A 19,735-nucleotide genomic window follows, 5' to 3' on the forward strand; every position below is an offset into this window, starting at 1 on the left:
TGACTCTACGTGTCCATATATTGGAGCATAGCTTTCTTGTATTTTAGTTGATTGTTCGAATATTGTCAATAAAACGTGTAGAAGACTCATCTCTGAGCGAAATTGGGGGCGAGCAAGTAAATGCTGTCCCCGGTTACGGACCGCTGCTATAAATCTATATAATGTAGAATTGCACGTTAGTGAATACCGATTGATACAAGTCCAGGTTATGTAATACGATCGGGGAAACAGCTGCAAGGCAATGAATTTATCACAATCAAAGTTCCAAGAAATAACATTTCAAGCGAAAAGTAACGGGGTATTGTATAATGAACTTCAGGTCCTTTGTCATTTTAAAATTGTTTTGTAATATCGTTTGTGCTTACCTATATAAAAACGCCACCCACGCAACATAACTATGAGATTATTAAAACGATAACCCCTCATTCTTTAACATATTTAAAGTACATAATCTCACAGTATTTTGATCACTTGTGGGTAGGGATGTAAGTTTCGAATATTTTTTTTTGGAATCGAATTTCGAATCACAATGTTCCGATTCGAATATTTCCGAATCTGATTCTATTTAGTATATCATCATATTATCGTTAACTCTCTTCAAATTTGGAAGAAATATACTGTGATATAAATTTTTTTAAAAAAAACTAATATTGAGCTTAAAGAATTAAGAAAGTTACTAGAAAAACACACTGCATGGATGTATCAACTACCAAATATATTACGGCTGAGATTTATTTTTTGTTACATAAAGGTATACTCAGTTACATATTTACTTACATACAATTATGTTTGCAAATAATACCGGGTGTACAGCGATTGTTCCTTCTAAAATTGACCTTCAAAATTCATCCAAATGATAAACGCTAGTTAGTACCGTATGCGCCATGATTTTAAAAGAAGCCATGATAACGAGAGAAGCATCTCAGACAATTTTTCAATAAGGTATAAAGCAATGATGTTTTAATATTATAATATTATGTAGATAATTTAAAAACATATTTAAAATATTTGTGAAACTTTGTAACATTTGAAGTAGTCGAACAAAATTGAGCGAACCATTGGTCCCTCGAAAGCTGCTACCAATATGAAATATAATGACTCTGGGAGTGTCACGGCTTTGGAAAGCTGTAAACGTAAGGATAATAAACGCTTTTAATCGATATAAAGGCAGCGCTGCAGTGTCGTGCCTACCCTTGTGTTATCTATTAAATTTATTTTTTAAATAGAATCAAGCCCCTTTTTCTTAAATTGCTTCGAATCGATTCGAATTGATGTTGATTCGACTCGCTTCGATTCGAAATTCTGAAACTTACATCCCTACTTGTGGGTTTTCCCGACTGCGGGCCGCAAGGCCTCCTAAAAATATTTCGCGGCCCTTCAATCTCGCAACTTTGGACCAACCTGTAATAAGATATAACTACAAGTACTTTGTTGTTTTAAAACACAAATAATCTTTTATGCAAAATATACTTAGGGTATGCGATACCGATGCGCAACTATAAATTTTATATTTGAATCTGCTTTTCCGGGGTTTTCTTCGTGGCAAATTTCATATAAAACATAATGAAGTATGTATTATATCCACCGCATATTACAAACGAATTTTACTATTATATGGAAGCGCATCTCTATCGCTGTTTAATTCGACAGAAATAGAAATATAGGGACCGCAAACAATAATTTATTATTTCACGAAAAAAACAAGCATGGCACGGGCTTGTCGAGGACGCGTTATCATTAGGCCACACACGACATAACATGACCCCCATTGCGAGAATTAACATCGTAATGCAGTCGCCGTATCGCCTCCGGGTAATAAATAAAATATTTCGAGCCGTTGATCGTTCAACGCTTTGCGTCGTTTACTGTTACCTGAAGCGGTGAGGCGTACGCCGATGGGTTAAAATAGGTCAGAACAGCTTATTGCAGCGTTGTTGAAGAACAGCAGTGTGGTATTGATGGTAGTGAAGAAGTAAGTTTCGAGATATATAGGTGTGAATGAGTGGCCGCCACCAGAGTTTTTCATAGTAACCAAGCATATCTGGTAATAAGCGAGAATATACAGGGTGTCCATAAAGTCCCTTTACTATTTTAATTTTGTGATGTAGTCAGTTCTCAATATATCTTAACCAGGTTTGTTGTTTTTATTCAGTAATTGTTCTCAAGTACTTTTACTTCATTTACTGGTAATACATTTTCAAGGCCAAAACAATATATGGTATCGATAAGTTTCCTTTGCGATTTTACGTTTTTTAAGACTTTATGGACACCCCCTATAGTTAACCAAAGTCTTGCGGTCTTGACTGAGAGTTTAAATATTAAAGCAAAAAAGTGTAATGATTAGATCATTAAGTCTGCAATTTGCTACTGTCGATTAGGGTTACTCGGGCGAGATGTACCTAACGAGGGATACCCGCTTAATAATTAAGAATAAGGAACTGTGCTGCAACATTCTCTTTGTTTATAATATGATTTTCTTACCTATTTGCATATATTTAATAAATTGGCCAATGCGATCTGAAGTCGTCGCCTTATCGAATCACATAATAATTAAGCTGCGTGGGGTCATTTGACGTTAGGGCCTTGCTCCGGGTTGCACTCAGGTTGTCGAGGTTCGAAATGTTTGTATTCGAAATTTTGAATTGTCGGAAGTTCTGACTTACTGGTAATAATTGAAAGTACAGAATAAAAGTTTCATAATCGTCCTTAACATTCTAATAAGAAGTCTCGCATAAAAGGTATTACTGGGCACGAGGTGTGCACATGGATCGTCTTGTTAGAACGTTTTTTTCAATGTTCTTGTTGTCATGAAAAATCGCCTTCCGCATTTATTACTGGATTTGACGTTTCAGCGGTTAATTTTGCTACAACGCTTCTACTTTTCTTTATTTCAAATTATTCTGCGGGCTCTATGAAATTGGTCCTCACTTCGGAATTTTATATATTATTAATAAAAATTATTTGTAGCGCTTCTACAAGTCGGAAATTGTTTCACCGTGTAAGACAGTGTTTCACTGTGTAAGATAGACTTTTGCTTCGCCTTGGCGTTTGTGTCCATATATTAGTTGAAATCGACCTCCGACGCCGTGTTTAAAAAAGGATGATCAAATACAAAAATATAACAAGAAAGAGATCCTCTATTATTAGAGGATCTCTTTCTTGTTATATTTTTGTATTTGACCATACTTTTTTAAACACGGCGTCGGAGGTCGATTTTAAATTGCACTAGCATGCTTGTTGTCCTAATAGGGGTGTCACAGTGTTAACTCTAAGGAAATTATGAGTGCGAAAGTGCTTCGCAGTCGAAAAAAAAAGTGCGAAAGTGCTTTTTCTGATTTTAACTAGTTAGGTGCCCTAGCTTTCATTTAAACTCATTTCAAACAGCATAGATACTCGAAAAAGCGCTCCTTCCGTTAATATTGTGAATTGAAGTCTTTCGGTTAACGGAGTTTCGTTTAAACTCTTGTTAAAAACAAGCGAATTCGTCAAAGGACACCTGATAAGCACACTTGTCGGGAATAAAAGTTTCGTGCAATCAACCACCAGCGTCAGTAACGAAGTCAGTAACGAAGCGCACTCCCGCCTGAACAGACCAGCCTTGCAAACTTGTTTCTTCCATCTAACAGACACCGATTGATACATGCAGATATTAGTTACTACCGGCCATAGCTAGGGAGGGGGATCATTTGTACAAAACCCGGGCAAAATGACATCCCCATGACCAGGGGCGGACTAAGCCCCTTTGGTGCCCTAAGCACTGGAGGCTTTGGTGCCCCCATATGTGTCTTTTAAAATACATATAATTAAGTGTATTATCCATCAAAAATACTCACAACCAACAGTAAAAAAATAAAAATTCTACGAACATTCTTAGGTTTTCTTACAATTTTTTGACTGTGAAATTTTGCTCATATTCCCAAAACTAATCCTATTCTTACATAATACATCTTTTACATTAAATAATGAACAACACAAAATTTTGAAAAGATGAAATTGAAATAAAACAATACCAACAGTAAGGAAGCAAACGATGTTTTTCGGTACATTTACTTGAATTTGATTCTGATAAATTTTCTCATATTATAAAAACAAGTCTCTCTCCATACTAGATACTACGCCACTGACATTACAAAGGCACCACTAACATTTGAAAAGACAGAAGTCTTTCACTAACTTTTGAAAAGTTTTTTCCTAATTTTTTTAGCTGCAAAGTCTTTGATTAGATCCTCAAAACTAAGCTTATGTAACACATCTGCCTCTATCTATACTCAACAGAGATAAAGCATCTAGTATTCTAGTCTGTCTTGTTTCATAGTTGTTCTGTATGGGTTTTTAATATACTTCAGCTGAGAAAATGAACGTTCTGCTGAACAATTTGTGATCATTAATGTTAAAAATATTCGAAAACTATTGTCTACATTTGGAAAGGTGCACGCAATGTTATATTCTACAAGAATTTTGTAAAGTTCAGCATGACTGAATCTTGATTTTTTTTTCCTGTGTCATTGAATTTATGGAGCACATATAAATGAAACTGCTGAAGCTCAGCTGAGAAATTACTGTTGAAATCTTCTGGGTAAGCATCAATAAGCTTTTGACAACCCTGCGAATACCTGCCCTTCTCAGCAGATGAAGAGACATTTGGTTGCAGTGGTAGCGTGAGCGCTTCATAGCGTTCAAATTCATCTCGTGGAATGCGCAGCTGGCCTCGTAATGTTGCATACAGATGCGCGAATGTTTGTAAGTCTACATTCTCACTTTGCAGAACTTGACTTACTCTGTGAAAATTCTGTAAAATTTCATTCCAAAACAATAACATAAAACGAAATCCAGCTCTTGCATTTTATCTGCAATATAAGTAGTCTAGCTGCCTAGGTTTGCATCAACTGGCTTAGCAGAATATGATTTCCATATATTCTGGGAATTGTCACGATTAAGACTCATGCGTCAAGTCTCAACGTGAATCGAAATACCAGATGAACCGAGTACAAACTGCAGTTTAAAATTTTACCAGTACTTATTAGTCTAGTCTACCTTACCAAAAAACTCCCCAACTTCGCTGACCTCTAGATCGCTGAAATGCGATCGCGGAACCGCCACATAGTGCACCATTTTTAATTTTGATGTTGTCGCTACACCAAACTTTCGACAAGTAAGTTTCAGTGTTCATCACTAATGTACCTTCCCCGAGCATCAACCTCCTTGTTGACTTCGAGTAATTGGCCAATCAGCAAGATGCAAAAAGTGACGTAACAATGCACCCTTTTCGCATCCGCTCAGACACTTTTCTCACTCAGACAGATTTTCAGGCATGGTTGTAAACATTACCTCGTTTTCGCGTTTTTTATCTCTATTCGTTAGTTTTCAGTTGTGTTTCGGAAATTTGAGTATAAATCAGATAATTAAATGATCACCATGTCTTTTTATAAGTTTTAATTCAATTGCAGTAAATGAAAAATTGGTGTAAAAATAGCTGTGTTAGACCAGGCTAAAATTCCTTACCGGTACTTATAAAAAGGTGATTATTGTACGCCATGGAACATAATGATGGTCTCAACAAATACCCCATTTTACAGGGGCCAACTCGCGAAACCACTCTTAAAATAAGCCCCGAGAATTTTGCAATTGTAAAGTATAGGAAGAATTTTTCGGGGGTCAAAGGTCGAGGAAAGGTCCATTGATGTACACGATTTTTTAAAGATAGTTCGCAAACCTCCAAACATTGATCGAGAAGCTTAATATGATGCTTGAGGAAAAGAAAATACGAACAAGTCTGAGTTGTCTGTTCAACTCGTAATATTTTATTAAACACCGATGAACTATTGAAAATTCTGTTATAAAAATTTCTGTGGTGCCCCCCTTTGCTTGGTGCCCTAAGCACGTGCTTATATTGTTTACTGGTTAATCCGCCCCTGCCCATGACCCATCACCAATATCGCTTTAGTATAACACGCTTCCTCGTCCGAAAGAATATGCTTGAAAGTAGTCCGCCCTCTTCCCTTTTAAGAGATTGGTTAACGTCATGTTTCTCTGGCCAGTTTTTCTTTGGGAAATAACGCAAGATCACCATGAAAGTACTGCTGTTTTTATGGATACAGTGACCTACTTTCTATCGAAGATTTTTTTTCCGAAATATTATGCAAGATCACTTTGAAATCCCTTTCATGAGCTAGCTTGGCCTAATTTATATTACACTGTCTCACGGATTACGCTAAGACGTGTCATTTTCAAATATCGACTTGCATTGGTTTGCGTGCCAGTTAGTTCAAATCGGGTAGAAAACATCATATATTTGCAATTTTTTTTAGAAATGCCATGTACTTCCAGCATTTATAAATAACGCTCTCTCTAATGCTGCAGACCTAGTATGAAATATTCGCATCTCAACGCAACTTTTTAATTACACTAATAGTAATGATAACACCAAAGAGTTTTCCTTTGCGAAGGTACAGGAAATACAACAGGGTGATTCTTGAAAAAAACATGAATGTAAAAAATAAACGAATGACATGATAGTTTTCCCAAATAATTTTGAGTGTGACGCGAAATACCAATCCATTTGATAAATCTTTTTTAGTCGACCACGTGAACGCCGAAATCCTGGAAATTAAAGTTGAAAGAGAAGTACGCATTCTCACATAAATAATCGCGATATATAATCGTTCATGTGCACAAATCTCACATGTAGCATCGGTTAGTTGTGCATGAAATGTAAAACTCTTATGTGTGTGCGTTTCAATTTCAATAAAATCAAATTCGTTTTTCCATGCACCATTACTTGTAATTTTAATATTAATTGCGTTCCGAGTTTGTAAAGTTTAGGAACCTCTTGTATATACCATTACCACTATTTTGATTGGCTAAAGAAAGATAACACGTAACCGCTTTTCGGCAACATGGTATTCGTTTTATATCTGCTTTGAACAGAGAAAAAAACATGTGCCCTCAGTCATCTGATCACAATCGAAAATCCGTATTCATTTTTTTCGCGATTCCGGCAATCGTTATTTTTAAGGGTTTTCGTCGACTGAAAAATAAACATCGTTCTGTTAATTATATATTTCAGGCCATGTTCTTTATATCCTGCCATAATTAGCAAATCTTTATTAAGCAACCCATGATTATAAAATAGCTTTGCTTATCATTTGCTGCTGAATCTTGTGCTATCGCTTGTCAATTATAGCAGAGACGTAAGGAACATATTTAAAAAAATTTTAAATTTTAAAATTAAACATATTAAAAATGTTTATAAAGAAATTAGCCACGTTATCAGCGCCAACTAACAGAAAATAACTTATCATAAATCACAATTAAAATTCAGTCGGTAATAAATGGCGCTAAGGTGATGCCATACAGAACAAAAAGATTTGGTCGCGAGAGTTACTTTAGATGACCGTATAACGATGTTGTTTTATAAGCGGAAGGTAGAACAATCAAATTTAATAAAAAAAAACGGGGGTTACGACACCCGTAACACATCAAGTTCATTAGACATCTCTAAAGACTTCTAAGTTGGTTACTCGATTACACTATACTATCAATAGTACACTTATTACACCTGTTTGAGTATTCCGGACAATTTCGAATTTGAAATAAACGAAAACTCAACATATCATAATTAATACACAAAAGTAAAATAAACATTCATCGAAAAAGTTATTATTTAAGAACAACAACATAATCGTATAATTCCGCGCAAACCCCGATGTTCGCAAGTGAGATGATAAATAAATACTATCCGTGTATTCGATAAATCAACTTCTGCAAACAGTCTTGGTGCAAAATATTTCCATCCAGTGATATGCTTACAAATATTCTCTGCGTTAATATCATAACCTCGCCTATAGGACTGGGCAAAATATTCGTATCGTTTCAATTTCATACTTTGCGCCAAAAAAGGTACCAACAAAGCTTCCTAATTTTAGAAGAGTAAAAATAAATAGACTATTCGAAATAAATATCCCAGATTTCAAACTCCGTATATTGGCAGCATGAATTAGCCGTTTCATGTAGGAGCCGCACATACAATTGATTGTCGAAAATTAAAAGTTAAATTGACGTTCCGAGAGCCCACACATGGTATAACATGTACAGGCTATAACCAGAAAAAAATGACAAGTCATAATCCTTTTAATGTGCTTTCAATTAGCTCGTTAGTGATCCCTCCCATCCTTGGCCAAGTAATGTTTCGAAAATGTGAACCTTCCACTCAGCCATGCATGGCGGGTGGAGTGTTGAAATCGTGAACAAGAGTATAACGTAAAATCAATCGTGAATTTCGATGTAACAACGCACACTGTCGCCGTCATGAATTGCGCCTAGTAACATCGGAAATGATTAAATTCGTGATATTTTGAGTATTTTTGCACCAATAATTAGGGCGTGATTATCAAAATGGTGAATTTGCAAATTCCGTAAATAAAATTGTAACATTTTAGCTAGAATTATCACCGGGCAGGGGCGCAGCCAGGATTTTTTCAACGGGAGATTAGGGGGAAGTTAAAACATTACACCAAAACTGCAATTCGCGACGACGTAATGCGTTTATAACTAAAATGTAAGGTCGTTCACGGCGAAATTTCGCAGTTACGTGTAGCCCGCCTTTCTTTGCCCAACGGTCCGAAATCCTATTTTTAAACATCGACCATTTATCCGTAGTCAGCGGGCATCCGCATCTAGAAATGAAACATTAAAAATCGCGAAAATTAAATTTGGAGAGATCTATAACTCGCAGATGTCAGTAGTGTCATCATGGTTTATATGTACAAAAACACGCTCGCATGTAGCGACGATCAAAATCATGAAAATGTGAAACTATTACTTGAGAATTATTGTTAATGAAGTTAAATTTTTATTGCCATTCAATGATTATTTCATAATTTTGTCATAATCGAAGAGTGCAGTAAATTTTTTGTCGCCGCGATCGTGTTGTTAAACTATGTTAAAGCATGTTTTTATTCACTAGCAAATATTAATTCTCACGTAACGGCGGACATCGTAGTTTGGTTTTTATATTTCGGATAGAATTGTGAATTCACATCGGCGAAGATTTTAAAGACAACTATTAATGAGCGCATTCACAACGAAAATTGATTTTGTTCTGATTTTTATCTTCTGTGTAGGATTTGTATCAGTTCGTAAATTACCGTCCCGAGTTTAAGCGAACAATAATATTATTACTGACCCCGGGATGCGATATTTGTGAAGCAGATAGTTGACATTTCTATGCTTTTAATTTTAGATCGTGTCTGTGTTACTTTCGTATTAAATAATAATTGAAAAACTCCGCAAATTGGTTATCTCTTGAGTACTCAGTGTTAAGTATTTACGTAACTCAGCTTTGGGTTAAAACACTGATAGTAACTAAACACGTGAATAAATCGGCAATAATGGCATTTCGACATGGTCAAAATAATATTTCTCACCAATATCTCATGAAAGTTCCATAAAATACATTATTTACTTGTCTTACTTATCGACGTTTCTAAATTTATAAAAACGTTGTTGACACGCTTTATACAAAATCGTTTCAAATTTATTGTTTCTACATGTTAGCGATAGCCGTCTGGTTAATTCTTACCCGTAACTCATTGTAAAGTAATGTTAATAAATTGTGTTTTGCTTTCCAATGCGCGGTTGCGGTTAAATTCGTTCGTTTTCCGGAATTGCAATCAACAATTACACATTTTTTATTTATCATTATCAGTACCGAATATCGTGAAGATGAAAAAAGTCGTTGAAACTTGAGTTGAATTAGTTGCAATTAGCGCCTGATTAGGCACCAAAGCACTCGAGCCCAATGTTTTTAGCATTAGTCGCATATGTAAAATATCCTTAAAGAAGTGCTGTTTATTAAAGTCATCTCGTCTTATGGCCACGCAGAAATGCCTTTATTACCGAATTATTTAATCACAATTTTAAATCAACATTCAGGATTGGCACAATCTCAGATTTGCGAGATTTATCTGTAAATTAATACAGACACCATAAAAAAATTATAAAAGTTAATTATCGTATTAAATATTTGCATTCCGGCATCGATAATAATAATACCATTCGCTTAAAATTGGGACAGTAAATTTACAAACGTTGATAGGTAATATCGAGTCAACGCAAATGTTTATTTTGGTTTTGAAATTTGTCGTTGATGCCCTTAACAGCTGTTGCCGATGTGAACGCACGCGTAAGCCTGGATTGCCAAACCCAGGATATAGTCGCCAAAACGATTGCGGTGACAAAAACAATTAGCTATTATAACGAAATTAACCAGTAGAAAAGGCTTCCTTGCTAATTTTTCGACCGACGTTCTAGACTCCTGCTGTGCATAAAAAATATTCCTTATTCGTTAAAAATATTCAATTCGAAAAAATATTCGATTTTGCCCACCCCTACTGGCATATTAATGAGGAAATAGTTTAGATTGATTTTTGACCCTGGTCTGAGTTTGATTTATCGTGAATGACTAGACTAGCTAACACTAAATATCGCAAAATTCCGCGAAATGCCATTTGCTTTTAACATTCGTGGTTACAATAAAATGGCTGTTAAATGTTAATACGACTATGTATTTTGTCAATTTGGCGATTTTGCAAATCTGTGAGATGTTGCTAAAAGTTTCTTCTAATTTAACAAACAATGGCCCAAGTTTACATTCCATTACTAAACAATGTCGTGTCGAGTATCAGAAATTTCTGAATTGCTCCAGTAAATTCACTAAGAAGAGAACACAGACCTGTCAAACCAGTACTAGAAAATCGTGTACTTTGGTCACAATTCATCGATGTCATTGACAGTCACATGACCACTCTCGTTTAGAGAAACGCACTGCCTTGCATTCGGACATCTGGTTTCAAAGACGCCGCCGAGCGTTTTCGCGGTCGAAGCGGAATTGGTGTGCTTGTATAATAATCATATTATAAACAAGAATTTTGCCATTAATGCAAAAGCTTTATCTTCCATGTCTTCACCACATAGGTTAGAATTCCGGTAAATATCGTTATGATATGCAGAATTGAGTTACAAAAGTACTAGTATGTTACTTATTTGTCAACTTAATACGCACACAAAAACATTTGTCAACTTTGAATTTTTATTCCATTCAAAATCGAAAAAAAGTGCTATTTCTCTTCAAAATCGGAAAAAAGTGCTCTTTCGCAGTCTCTAAAAAAAGTTGCGAAAGTGCTTCGCAATTTTCGCAAAAAAGTGCGCTAATAGTGAACACTGGGTGTCACTATGTAGGGAAGTTGGTGTCGTGCTCGCAATAGAATGCTTGATCTCGCTTCGTTGTTATTACTGATTCCGAATCTGTCGGTTACGTCATTCCTTTTTGCGAGGTTTCAGTCAAAACGCGGTGAAGCAATTTCACGGGATATTTTTTTTTTTTTTTTGTGGCAGAATATAGAAATATTGCATAATACTAGGCGTTGCTTTGCCAATATTGCTTATTTGTTATCATCGAGATGAATTATAGCTTATTTAAACGGTAAAAAAATCAGATCTGTGCGTAGCACTAGTTAAGACTCCCTTAAAAATTGAACAAATAACGGGAAAAATAGTACTTATACATAGTGGGTGAGGGAGGATTGTTAGAGGCCCAAAATAGGTACAGATATCATGAACTATTTTAACTGTACCAAAGTCAGAGTGCGAGTATCATTAGCTATGGATCCATTAAAAATTGAAATAATGACGGAAAAATGTTTTTTTTATGCGCAGTGAGGGAGAAATGAAGACGTTTAAAATGAGAGATTGGGAACCACTGCTCCATTTCTCTGCATTGGGGGATCCACGTGGATATAATGCATAACTGGAGATATCTTAAAGCAGCGGTTCTCAACGGGGGGCCAGGGGCCACAGAGCAGTTGAAGGGGGCCAAAATGCGAGGCGCGAAACTGATTTTACTTTTCACTTTACAAGAAAACTCCCCGTTCTTTCTAGTTTCATTTCCTGATAGGGTTATTTCATAGTTTTTTTTTTGCGCATGATTTGTTCGAATATAATCCTCTCGTGCATGACATATTTGTTATTACCGATGCAAAATCGTTACGTCATTTTTCAGTCGAAAGTTGGTGAAGCAATTTCGTTTTATATTTCATAAATAATTCGCTTTCCTGTGGCAATATTTGCGTGTTACGAATGTCTAAAAGAATTTGGATTTCATGAGGTTCGAAATAAAAGTAATAGGAACTTGTATTAAGTTTAAAAAATCATATGATAGAAAGAAAAACTGTGAACCCGATTTTGAGCGCTTAACCTTGAACAATACTAAAATCGATATATTGTTTATTTTGCAAAGCACAGAAATAAAAAGTTTCATAATCTTCTAATATGGTAATTTTTCATAGGTTATTATTATATTTTTGGTTTATGAAAAAAAAATTTCCGCGGGAGCGTCGATTTTAGTATCGAAAATTTGACTTATAACGTGCTTTTGCAGGGAAATCGATTCATTTAAAAATTGTAGCAGTAGAACTAAAAAGCCCTTCCAAAAATATTATTAGCTCCTTATATATCAACAGATACTTGTAATAAGCCATATTCAGATCGGACGAACTGCGAGCGTCGCTCAAATATATGTATTTATTACATTTGAATTTGCTAATGCAGGAAAATGAAGATAAATTCTTATTATATACCAGAGGGGGGCAAATTGCAGGCCGGATCTGGCCCATCGAAGTGTTTCATCCGTCCAACTAGTGTCTGTTTAATTTACAACCACTGTCTTTATGGATATAAATTCACGTTGAAAATATCGATGAAAATAACGTCATAATGATCCCGATTGTTACATCGTGAATAAATCTTTTTTGTTTATAGTTTCGAGCATGCAGCCCAGTAATCAAGTCTATTATACGTAACTGGCCCACTTAGAAAGAAACGTGATTGGCCACCACTTTTATATACCGTATGTGCTAAATTTTATCGTTAAAAGTTATCTAAAAAAATAACTGAACTCAAGGATGAGAACGTATTATGACTTTCAATTAAAAAAACAAGATTATTAAATAGGTATAATGATATCTGTAATTTCGTTCATCAAGTCATTTCTCAACTGTCTCAAGTATTTAAAGCAGTTTTTGTTTGCTATTGGTTAATTTGTGTATCGACTTTCCTCTGCCTCTTGAAATTATTTACATATCTACTCCACTCAAATTTACTGAAAATTGTTTATAGTTCGCACCAGACATAAAAAGCCAATCAAGCGTATCACCACAATGTCGGCAGAATCCGAACAAATGCAATCATGCGGAAAAAGACAATTTATCATTCTGCCTATAAATATGAATTTCCTTTGTTATGAAAAATATTTGGGTTAATTTTCGCCTTTGTTACGGGAAGATTGCTAGTTTAAGAGACTCTTGCTAGAAAATAGGTTAATTTCAAGTTATAATCAGGAATGAATATATGGTCCTAATTTATAAAGGCTTCAATGAAGACTGGCTAGAGTATTTGGATTGGTAGATCAAGAACAGGAATAAAAATATGTCTATGATTATCATTTGAATGGCCTACTATGTAGAAGACTATTGGGCTGACATATAGACTGCAGGTTAGAAAAAAGGGTGGATATATGGGCCCAATCATCATTCGGCTGGCATCCATGGTAGAGTCTTTCCAGTTAGGCATTGCCTACGATATTTATTTCCATCTCGGTGAGATGATGCTCGCGAAATTCAAATCCGATATTTTTTACGTGATGATGCAATAACATCATAGTTGAGACATGTTTCCTAAAAATTTATTATCGCGTAGGAAATGGCCACGTAGAAATACTTTGAGAACCTGTGGTTTGGTTCTTAAACGCAACGTTTGTCCGATTCCACATGTCGTCTTAAATATTGTAATAAATTAAAATAAACGACTTAATCCACGGTTACAATGGGATCATTGTATATGTGCGGATGGGATTTGTCTTATTCCGCATAATCCTTTCTACTGTGCGGACGCATCAAGCTTAACCACGTTGTCGTCGCATGTTGATTGCCTGACTTAACCCATCTTAAACGAGGTATAATTATTGCGGTGTTCCCCAACCTTTATGTAGTAATAAATTATATCAAATTTGGCCCCTGTAACGCGTTGCCGGGCCCCCTTAGACACGCCCTGAGTTAAGGTCAATATCTGTCAGGCCAGAAGGAATGAATTTAGTCAAAAGGATCAAACGACTTTACTTAGATTAATGCTAATTTGTTTCCATACGGCGAACTCCGTTCACTTCGCGGATCTTATATAAGTGTGTACAAAGCGATGTCCCGAGCGACGATACAACATTGGTTCAGAATTTTTTTTTCTTTCGCTATTTTAAACTTGAAGATTTAGAATTTTCGCAATCCCTAGAAACGTGGTTTAGGAAACCTTGCATCAATCTAATCTGATATTTACATGTCTGTAAATAGCTTCAATAGGTTTGCTAAAAGCAATGTCCCAGGCCTTTGCCTAAGTGGGGATATTGTGACGATATAGAACTGTCGTGGTTCTGAGGAAGTTTATCCTATTCCACCTCTTTGGGATCATCAACCGAATTCCGCACCCCCATTCTAAAATCCCATGAAAATAGTATTATTCTCCTATGTAAATGAAAAAGCTAATTATTTTTATTTGGTTTGCCTGACAATTGAATTCGTACTGATAAAGTCGAATTAGTATAAAATTACAGCGTCTCAATTTAGGCGGAGGGCTTTTTGCTGTCGTTTTGAATGTGCTATGTCTTTAATGGCTGTATATTTTTCGATTTTAGCAATCCCCACAAACAAGGGTTAGTAAACCTCTAATACTGGTTAGATGGCGGCCGTAATTCTGCTCAAGGAGGGTACTGGCGTTTACCTGAGTGGAGATATAGTAATGATACAGAACTGTGGGTTCGTTAACAACAGTTAAAAAATAGCACGAGGGAAATTCAGGACAGGGCTAAAATTTCAAATGAGGTTTAAAAAATTAGATATAAAAGTATTGTGTGGGCTATCTCATCATGTGACGTATAAGATAATACTCTCTCATGAGTGTGAGTTCGATTCAAAAGATGACCTGTTCCTAAAGCTTGGAACTCCATCATATTTGAACTCAATCCTAATCCAAACCTTGGCGACCCTCATCTAATGATTTGGAATTCTAATACAGCTATACTTAACAGGATTACACCCGATCAGTCAATTAGAAAGCGTATGTGGATCATGTTACATAGAAAAACAACGGTATCAGTTTAGAAATAATGAGTCACGAGGGATTCAGATTTGGTTTCTAAAACTCCATTCTGCGTCTAAATGCCGCGATGGTAATTTAAAAACAAAATCGATGCCTAAATATATGGACACGAAGACCTATCGAATTACATGCTTTGTTGAACGATATTCACTTTGGATAAATGTGGAGAATTTATGTCAGTGTTTCCCAATGAATGCCAAAGTTGGGGTTTTGGTGGTTATTCGTGCTTTTTGCAAGGTTGTCTGCGGTTTTGGGTATTATCCCGCGGTTTTTTCAGTTTCCCAATGTGCGTCAAAGCGTCCCAAAGTTGGGTTGCCTGAAATGTTTTTGCGTAGCATGTTGCGTTAACATAAAACTATGTAAAACGATTGATTTGATTTTTCTTCCATGAAATCACAATTTCCTCTTTGGTATTCAAGCATATCTTTGGGTCGCGAGCTTGCATTATATTTATTTTTTAACGCATGCGTTGCCTGAAAAGCCTTTCAGTTCGCATGTTTTTCACCTATTTAATATTACTGCCATACATATTATGCATACATTTTAAAATATTCAGCTTAAGTCAAAATTTGATGCTCCGAGATGCAGTAGGTACATGCGAGTCGGTGTTTAGTAATTAGGTTTAAAGTTCGTCCCGAATGTTATTTAAAAGAGCGACAACTGACATAATTTAGATGTTTCATAATGCCGTAACGGACTACGGGAGGGCCAGATACAAGTAACTGGGTGAAACCGCGGAACGCACCTTTATTAAAACATAGGCCTTCTAGTAGTTACAGGCACAAAAATATTGATTATTGGTCTTATGACATGCGTTGTTCGCTTTGCACAAGCTAGCTGTTAACTTCATAGGCATCGATAAAACATAAAAGTACCGCATCATAAAGGTGTGTGAAATGATTGATTTGTATTACTAATTCAATAATTTTGCTCCAATAAAAGCTTTATTTACTTCTTTTGTATTTGAGCATATTCTTAGGTCGCTAGATTTCATTATATTTTTTGTTCAGATTTAGTCGCTTGAGTAAATTTTTGAATCCACTGTTTATATTATAAACTGTTATTTCAGAATGTATCAAGATACTGAATTAATATTTAATATCTTGTTCCGAACGCGCTTTCAGAGGCCGCGCACACGCATAGATTTACTGTGCACAGACGTATTGCGATGTAATGTAACAATGTGCTCGGTTGGCAGGTTGAGAAAGTTTGTTGTTGGCCCACCCATTACCCGGTTAGAACGCCAAAATTTCTTCATTGGTTTTTGCACAAATATTAGTCATTTCCAAAAAAAGTGCGCACACACCAAAATTTCTGCGCACACATACTACAAAAATTTAGAGGGAACATTGCGAATGATTACCGCGTTGTCAGACTATTTTAAAGAATTGCAACAGATGTCATATAACAGGGTTGAGTGTTCCCCCCTAAATTAAAAAACAGCAACATTTGGAGTGAATGTCGGGCATGGAGTTTTTCTAGCAACGATTCCCCGTTATATTGTAACAGATTGTCATATTGAGGCGTGCATCAGATATCACGAGACCCGAAAAAAAAGCCTTCTAGTGTTATTTTCCGTCTTTGGGTACTGAAATCTTAATATTTAAAACGACCCAAAGATACAGGTTGGCGTCCTGAAATTCTATTTAAAGCCGTATTACAGTGTTTTGAATTTAAGAACAGCAAATTTGTGGGTGTAATATCGTACTCGTAGGATTCGAAATCGAAAAGACTATTAAAAATATAGCAAAACAAAACCATATGTAAATTTCGTGCCCAAAAGTACTTAAGCGTGCATGTGAGACGTATGTGTCACGTAATGAGCGATGTGATCTCATACGATGACAATTTTAATCGACACGCTCTACTTCGTCATAAGTGCAGGTCTTATGAGACAACAATATGTGGATCGAAAAACAATGTATTGTTGTCATCTTAATGGTTCTTCTGTGGAAATTTGACCCATAGCTCGATATTGTGATATTTTTAATATCTTTTTCAAGTGAAATTCTGCCCACGGGAATTTCTACCTGGAAATTTGTAAAACAAGTATCAGAACTCGACAACAGATGAAGAATTGAAAAGTCTTTCTCATCGAGATAGAGTTTACATTTTGTCAAATAAATATACCTAGTCCCAACCTGGATTGGTGGGTGACTGAAATGCTGTGGTTCATCATATAATCTAGTTGTCTTATTGGCTTCCCTCTTCTCGGATAAATTTTAAATCCTATTCTAAATCATGTGTTTTTTAGATATTTTTTCATAAAATATAATTCTTATATGGCGTGGGTTTCTAGTTAGACTGTATATATATTATTACGTCTACGAAGTACATGTTACATCACAAAGGAAGTACATTGCAATCAACTTCGATACTGATAAGCCAGAAAGAAAATAATGGAGGGACAAAGGCGCGTTTGCATTTTGGAAAGAGGTTAGTGAGGTCATAATTGATTGTATATTTGAATAAGTATAGAACAATGGAAGTTTTTAATTCAATTCATGTGTAACAATGAGATCTCTATCTATGAATAGAAATGAACGATTTGCCTTGGGCGAGTAAACGAAGATATTTGATTTGTCAGATAAGGCGCCACCCCGTAGGTAGCATAGCCATAAATAATGTGCAACGGCAACCAAGAATATCGAATGTTTGCTACTAGGCTTATTCATTACATGAAAGCGATGCTCAAATATGTGGAAACGAAAAATAAAACGCAGTATTACGGGTATGCAATCTGTCACAGTAGACTACGGGCACTACAGTGTTCACGACTTCGTTTGACAGTGTTCACGACTTTGATTGACAACAACGCCAAATCAGAATCTCCACGAGTTGCGCAATTTTTAATTTTGATAACGTCATCGCAGACAAGAAAACGAATTCATACAACCCACAGAAAATTTCAGAATAACTAAGAGTAACGATATTTTAGAGAAAAATACCTACTTTAATCACTGAACACTTCAAAGCAATTGGTCCAGTAGCTAATAAAGAAAATGATTATTTTAGTAACAACATGAACATAAAAGATAATTCAAACAACAACATACCATTAAAACAAACTACAGGTCCACGTTGTGTCCAATAACGCCTGCACAGATAATAAAAAGACAAACAAAATAGTTGAGCATTACTGCAGTTAACTATGTCAGCATCAAATGTTCAAGAACTCGGGGTTAAACCTCATTTACACTATTCTCTCCCAGTATGTAATGAACGAAGTAGCCTATATCTAGGCTTACCATACACGTTCCGGTTTAGCCGGGACAGTCCCGGTTTTGACAAGCTGTCCCGGCGTTCCGCCCAGTAGACTCAAATGCCCCGGTCATTGCATATAGCATTTCACAATCACTAGTTCAGTGAGAGAGAGAACCAATATATATTGTTATGTCATAATTAATATATGTCCACTACGTCAATTTAACATCTAACGACTGCCGTTAAATTATAAAAAATGCCGAAAAGAAAATGCACGTTTTCTAATGATTTGAATACTACTAAGCCTAGTAAATGGAACCAGGGTTTGTCCAATTCGCACTGTCCCAGTTTTTTGTTCTATATACGTGTGTCCATAAAGTCCCTCTACAATTGTAGTTTTTAATCAGTAATTGTTCAAGTATTTCTACTTAATTTGATACATCCGTGAGGGCCAAAACAATATATGGTATCGATAGACCCTAGCATTTTTGAAAATTTTAAGACTTTATGAACACCCAATATATGGTGAGCCTACGCAAATGCCAAAACGCTGCCATCAATGTGATGTGCCTGATAGAATCCTCTCGCTACAGGCCTATATTTTGACGTACAATAACCCGCAATCGGTCTACAATTTTTTTCGATTGGGACTCAGAGTCGATTGTATGTATTCTCCGACTTCACGGGCCCGATATCAACGGGCACGACCATCGTGTGGTTCGGTGACGGTAACCATAGCGATAATTATTTGTGACAGCGAAGAGAATTTGGCAAAAGAATCTAGCAGGATTTTGAGGTTGCGGTTACCTAACGTATAGAGCTTTAGAACTTATCACAGTGGTACTGGGTGTCAAAAATAGAAGTGGAAGAACATTCGCGGGCCGTTTGAAGGGAGCGCATACAAGGTGCCGTTACTGGTACGTATGATTAAGATACTAGTATAATTGAATTGTTGCAAATATACACTTGCCTATACTGAGTCATATATAGGGCTGGGAATTTTCGAATACCCGATGATTTTAGAATCGAATCGAATATTTTTTCCGAGTCGAATCGAATCTCGAATACTTGGGAGATATATAATTGTATGTTACTTTCTTGTATTGGGTCCTCCAGACACATAAATTACTGGAAACGATTGCTGAGCGTTCACACACAATAAAAAACACGTTTTCATCAATAACTCACAACAAAAAAAATTCATATGTCAGAATTGGGTTGAAAAAATATGGTTTCAATAAAATGAGAAATTTACCTCTACAATTGGCGGAAAGAAAAACAAGATGGCGTCGATTCGAAATTTGGCTCTGAACCGATTCGAGCAATTTAC

The 19,735-nt window shown here is 35.9% G+C and overlaps 1 protein-coding gene across 1 annotated transcript in view; it reads left to right on the top strand.

The window, feature by feature from the left end:
• The first annotated feature begins 17,456 nt into the window (after positions 1–17,456).
• LOC120337394 (uncharacterized) overlaps positions 17,457–19,735 on the top strand; it is a 36,963-nt gene continuing 34,684 nt past the window's right edge. Inside the window, exon 1 of the mRNA XM_078116700.1 lies at positions 17,457–17,637. Coding sequence (XP_077972826.1) covers positions 17,601–17,637 — 37 coding nt within the window. The 5' untranslated portion in view covers positions 17,457–17,600. The remainder of the gene's footprint in view (positions 17,638–19,735) is intronic.

This window comes from Styela clava, chromosome 10, assembly GCF_964204865.1.
Source record: "Styela clava chromosome 10, kaStyClav1.hap1.2, whole genome shotgun sequence".
NCBI classification, from domain to species: domain Eukaryota; kingdom Metazoa; phylum Chordata; class Ascidiacea; order Stolidobranchia; family Styelidae; genus Styela; species Styela clava.